Source organism: Helianthus annuus, chromosome 15 (genome assembly GCF_002127325.2).
Source record: "Helianthus annuus cultivar XRQ/B chromosome 15, HanXRQr2.0-SUNRISE, whole genome shotgun sequence".
In the NCBI taxonomy this organism is placed as follows: domain Eukaryota; kingdom Viridiplantae; phylum Streptophyta; class Magnoliopsida; order Asterales; family Asteraceae; genus Helianthus; species Helianthus annuus.
The window spans coordinates 53,170,739-53,176,785 of NC_035447.2; the positions used below are offsets into that span (position 1 = coordinate 53,170,739).

The window sequence follows — 6,047 nt, forward strand, 5'->3', positions numbered from 1 at the left end:
AGTTGAAAGCCAATTGGGCACCCGGGGTCCACGTAAACTTGGAACTCTTCAAACATTCAGTAATTGGTGCCACGATCGAACTGAAGTTACGGATGAACCGGCGATAAAAAGACGCGAGCCCGTGAAAACTCCTGATGTCGTGAAGCGACTTAGGAGCGGGCCACATTGTGATGGCATTAACCTTCGATTCGTCCATACGTAAACCGCCACCCGAAATAAAAAAAAAAACCCAAAAAAATGACCTCCGGTTGCAAAAAATGGCACTTGTCTTTGTTCGCAGAAAGTTTTTGGTTGCGCAAAACATCAAAAATACTTCGTAGGTGGACGAGGTGCTGTTCAATGTTGTCACTGTAAACAAGAATATCATAAAAATAAACCACAACGCACGTACCAATGAACGGTTTAAAAATATGATTCATAAGACGCATGAACGTGCTTGGTGCGTTCGATAACCCGAACGGCATCACCATCCACTCATAGAGATCGTCACATGTCTTGAAGGCCGTTTTCCATTCATCGCCTTCACGCATCCTGATTTGGTGGTAACCGCTACGCAGATCGATTTTAGAAAAAATCCGAGCCCCATGCAAATGATCGAGTAAATCGTCAAACTTGGGAATGGGAAAACGATATTTGACTGTGATCTTATTTACCGCTCGACTGTCAACACACATACGGAACGTCCCATTCGGCTTTGGAACTAAGAAAGCAGGTACGGTGCACGGACTCATACTTTCACGAATCAACCCTTTTTCTAACAATTCCTGTACCTGGCAGTTCAACTCGGTAAATTCGGACGAGTTCATACGATAAGCAGGCTTGTTCGGTATACTCGCCCCTGGAAGGAAATCAATACAATGCTGGATATCCCACATGAGTGGGAGACCCGTGGGGATGTCGTCAGGGAAAACGTCGGCATACTCGGTAATGAGCGGTAGGACTTGAGGCAGGACGGGGTTGGCAGTGTGGTTCGGCTCGGTCAAGAACAACCCGAAAAGCACTTGTGGCGTCTCGGTTTTTAACAAAGTGGTGAAAACCGATTTGGATACCACCGAGGAGGGGCCGGGTTTTTTTCGTGGGTCACACGGGGCTAAGGTAATATTAATCCCATCTTTTTTAAACGAGTATGTATTCCGAAACCCATCATGCTTTGCTCGCCGATCATATTGCCATGGTCTACCGAGTAAAATGTGACACGCATCCATAGGTAAAACTTCACACCAAACCTCGTCGACGTATTTATCACCGATCGAAAACTGAACAAGACAACGGTGCGTGACTTTTAAGATATTCCCTTTTTTAACCACGTCAGTTGGTAAGGTTCGGGGTGGTCATGTAGGGGCAAACTTAGTTTTTCAACCATGGTGGATGATACAATATTTTCACAACTCCTGCCATCGATAATAACCGTACAAAGCTTACCTTTGGCGGTACATTTGGTGCGAAAAAATGTGTTACGAAGCCACGAAGTGTTGTCGGAGGAATCGGGGACGGTAGTGTTGAGGACTCGTTGAATTATTAAAGCCTCGTCGGTATCGGGTAAAACAACGTGGGACGGTTCATGGGTATCGTCTTCGGGTTCCGAGTCATAAACGGGCTTTGTTTCGTCTATTAGGGCCACTACCTGTTTATTGGGGCATTCTCGCTTAAGGTGGCCCAGTCTGTGGCACTTATAACACCGTTGGGCATGTTGGGCCTGTGCGGTTTGGTTGGAGGGGATAGTGGGTGTTTGTTGGGCCTGGGAGATGGGCTTAATGGCATCAGTTTTGTTTGGGTTTGTAGGGATAGTAAAGCGCCGAGAGGGGGGTATACGGGTAGGGGCTTTTCCTTTCGACGCTAATTGTTTTTCAACCCGGTGAGCTAACATGCAAACATCGGAAAACGACCAATACTGCTGAAGGCTGACAACATCAGCAATATCGGATCTGAGTGCCGCCAAAAACCTGGCAATAACCTGTTCCTCTTCTTCGTCTATACCGCACCTCAAACGATGTTGCTCAAAAGCGTTAATAAATTCTTCTACCGTCAAGGAACCCTGTTTCAGATTGTGGTAATCTAAAAAAGAGTCATGTTTATGGTTAACGGGTAGGAATTTATTACGTAAAAGACGCCTCATTTTTTCCCAAGTTTCCACTTTCTGTTTACCCTCCCGTTGTCGTTGTTTCTGTACGTTCTCCCACCACAAAGAAGCATATTTACGAAAACGGATGGCAACAATTTTTACCTTAAGATTTTCTGGAATGTCTCGGAGATCAAAAACCATGTCGACCGTTTGTAACCAGTCGATAAAATCATCGGCTTGAGCTTGCCTTCGAACTCGAGAATTTCCGTTCGCAAGCCAAGGGCTCGGAGCGGATCAATAGGGTGCCGAGGCGGGGAAGGTTGTCTTCGTGGTTACCGGGCAAACACATTATGAAAGTCGTTGTGGCGATCGTAATTGTCCCACACGACTGATTCGGTCATCGTTCGTTCATCATCACGTCGATGATGTTGTTGCTGCAAGTAGTCGTTCTCGAACTCGAGATCACGAATCCGATTCTGTAAACGGTCAACCTCGATGTCTCTCGGATCACGTTGATCAGGGCCGCTGCCTCCGGCGGCGAATCTGTGGTGAATCTGTCGACGATCTCTCCGGTAATCAGACATCCTGCGAACCTGAAGCTGCTGATACCACTTGATACGGATTCGTATAAGCGGAAGCTAGAAACCCTAGCTTGTGGATAACCTCTCGTGATCAACAACGAGAAAACCCGGCGATCAATTACCGATCGGCCAAACAATAAAGGAAACAAACGTTGTGAAACTTCAAAACTGAATAATTCATTCTAGCCAAAAAAGATAAAATACCAAGGTTTAAAACAAAAGGAATAAAAGATAACAAGATAATCCAAGTTTTAAAATTTAAACAAACTAATTAAAAGATAATGCTAATTAACGGGCTGGAAGAAAGCACTTGGGCCGGTCCGATCGTTTCTAGCCACCGTCCATCGGTCCAATATCACGTCGGGCTTCCTCCATGTCGGGCTTCCTCCATGTCGGGCTGAGTATTGTGGGATGGATCCGTATCATTTTTCCTACCTAAACGCAACAAAAGAAACCATTTTTTAAAGCAAGAGTCCGCAAGAAAAGATATCGAAAATACACTTGGGATTCTGAAGAAGCGTTAGGCGATCATTTTCAATCCAACACGTATGTAGGCAAAAGAAAAAAAATAAGGGATGCCATGTACGCATGCTTGATTCTACATGCTAGGATTTTGTAGGATGAAGATAAGACGGTATGCCAAATCTATGTAGGTGATGTTCCACGGCCTCCGTCCGTGATAAGCAACAAGCGAAGAAATTGAAATCGCACAGAAATACGTTCTAGGGACCTTCGTAACACCCTTGGTGCGAATTTAGTAGAGCATGTTTGGCATTATCATTCTCATAAGTTGGGCTTGGACTCAATGAAGGGAATCGGCTTAGTTATCTTTATATATTTGTATATGTGATGTTCTTTTCTTCAGATTATGTGGATTTTTCCCTTTTTTTATTTTAGTTGTAATTTCTTAATTGAAAATTTAATGTAACTTTATTTTTTTTAAATCTAACTTTATTTAATAATATTTAATTACATGTATTAATATCAAAATTAATATAAATTTTAAAATTATAATTAAATAATTACTACCTAATTACCAATCAAGTCTCTCCCCTGTTACATCTCTTCTAGGCATTTATGAGTCTGAAAAAAAAAATACGTTTATATTTCAGATATGATAACTCTTTTTTCTCAACCAGATCTATAACAAATATGTGTGAAATTAACAATGATGGTCAAAATTCAAGACACAATTTATTGAGTGTTGATTTGGTTGATTCTTTACAAATTTTTTAATTAAAATATCGGCCGCCCATATTATGATGCCTTCCAACTTTCGAACAATCAAGATATTTGTTCAACTAAAGGGTGGTTGATGATAGACACAAGATTAGAATTTTAAAATGATAATTATCTATATATTAATGGACTAAGTACTATTCATCGGCTGCCACGTGACAATTGTTTTTTATTATTCTTTTTGGTACGATCATGTTCGGCATCGGTACATGAAGATAAAAAAACGGCACCAGCCTTGTACAGAAAACGTCAAAAGTCGGCACCGAATTGATATTGAAATTCTTTTAGTTCGGAATATTCGGTACTGCTACCTGCTACCTGATACCATTTGCTCATCCCTGATCACGGGTACCGTACGAACAACAACGGTATCGTACAACTTTTTTTTGTTGATTTTATTCAACTTTTAATGATTTCTTTTTTTGTTTTAAGGGTAGGGATGAGCTCGGTGTCAATCGATACCGAATCGATACTGTGACCGAAAATTACCGGTTACAGTACCGATATATGAATGTAAAAACCCATAGCGAACCAGTACCTAGAACATCAAAAGTCGGTACCGAATTGGTACTTAAGATCTTTCGGTTCGAGAAATTCGGTACTAGTACCTAGTACCATTTGTTCATCTCTGACCACGGGTTTCATACAACCATTACCATACAACTTTTTGGTTGATTCTCTTTCGGTTATCTTTTAGTGTTTTTTTTTCTACATTTTATTTTTATTCTTGTCAGTGGTTCCGTGTGCAACTTGCTCGTATTGATTTCAAAACACATGTAAATACAGACTAAATAACAAAAGAAGTTCGCTACAACTCGGCGACGATTCTATTTAAATATTATTTTAATATCTGATTTGTTTGAGTAACCAAAAAGATGTGTCTTTTAGTTCATTTATGTTTGTGAACATTGGTTTATATCCATTCGTTAAATTCTTTTATGTTTGCGCTCTCTCTCTCTCTCTCTCACACACACACACACGTATATATATATATATATATATAGTGAAAATGTGTTGTACATTTTGCCTTAACGTACAAGCCTACGCAATGTCAAGTTCGCTCGTTATAACCCCATAAAAGAAATCTCGCATGTTGTAAAAACCAAAGGCCGCATGTTTAAAAAAAATCGCATGTTATAAAGGAAAAAAATTTCGCATGTTGATACTGCATCTCATACGCATGTTACGTTAAGGCAATTTGTACAATAACCAGCCTCTATATATATGTTTGTGTGTGTGTGTATCAGGGCCGGAACGATCCGCTTAGCATTCTAGGCAAAGGCCTAGGGCCACTAGAAATAAGGGCATCCAATTTTAATTTTTTTATCTGTTTCATATATTACATGTGTTTGTGTATTTTGCCCAAATAAATAAACACATAATGACCCAAACAAATAAATAGTCTACACCAAAAAGTAGAAGGATTATTGGCCAAATTCCTTTTTTTTTTCTTGAATCAATAAGTTACGAGGTCTCTTTTTCCTTGAACTTAATTATGCATCCTCTCCCGATGGAGGAGAAACTACGGGTAATCGATTGCTACCGATGGTGCGATTTGCGATTGATCAATAACCATAAAAAACATTTTTTGCAATTTGATATTCGAGATTTTACTACTTGATATTGCGATTTGCTATAGCCGTTTGATATTTTTCTTAGGTTCAAGTCTTACAAGAGCCCCGACTTTGTACTTCGTTTAGGGCCTCCAAAAACGTTGAACCGACCCTGATGTGTATTTATTAATTTGTATACATTTTAGTTTAACGTACTATCTAACAGACATAAATAGACACAAATACTTCATTTTCTTAATCACATGCACTAGAGATCGAATGTGCCTACGTTTTTTTTTGAACGGCAAATTTGGATCACTGACGGACCACTGGAGTATCATCGTGCCACCAGAGGAACCACCCGATCATATCCATCTCTACTAGGCATAATGCCACACCAATTCAGGAGGAAACCCAATAAACATGGGAAAACCCCCCTTGTGGGAATCGAACCCAGGACCTATTGATCCCAAAGCCTTATCCCACCACCAAGATGCCACTAGGCTATAAAGCCATGGGCCGAATGTGCCTACGTTATTAGGCCGTGCTTGTTTATTTATCCATTTAAAGGAAAATGACCGTTCGCTTGCATCCCTATCGTTGGATAAAACA

General features: G+C 40.5%; 1 protein-coding gene across 1 annotated transcript; it reads right to left on the reverse strand.

Moving 5' to 3' along the window:
• Positions 1-303: 303 nt before the first annotated feature.
• LOC118487456 lies at positions 304-2,263 on the reverse strand. The gene is made up of 4 exons (XM_035984324.1): positions 2,146-2,263; positions 1,361-2,055; positions 392-1,256; positions 304-332 (listed from the first exon to the last, which is right to left on the reverse strand). The coding sequence occupies exons 1-4, from the start codon at positions 2,261-2,263 to the stop codon at positions 304-306; spliced, it is 1,707 nt and encodes a 568-aa protein (XP_035840217.1).
• Between the last annotated feature and the right edge of the window lie 3,784 nt (positions 2,264-6,047).

Coding starts and splice junctions, on each gene's coding strand:
- LOC118487456 (XM_035984324.1), bottom strand. CDS start 2,263: ATGGTTTTTGATCTCCGAGACATTCCAGAAAATCTTAAGGTAAAAATT. Junction 1,257..1,360: donor ATATTGTATCATCCACCATG/GTTGAAAAACTA, acceptor TGTCTTGTTCAG/TTTTCGATCGGTGATAAATA. Junction 333..391: donor TATTTTTAAACCGTTCATTG/GTACGTGCGTTG, acceptor AACATTGAACAG/CACCTCGTCCACCTACGAAG.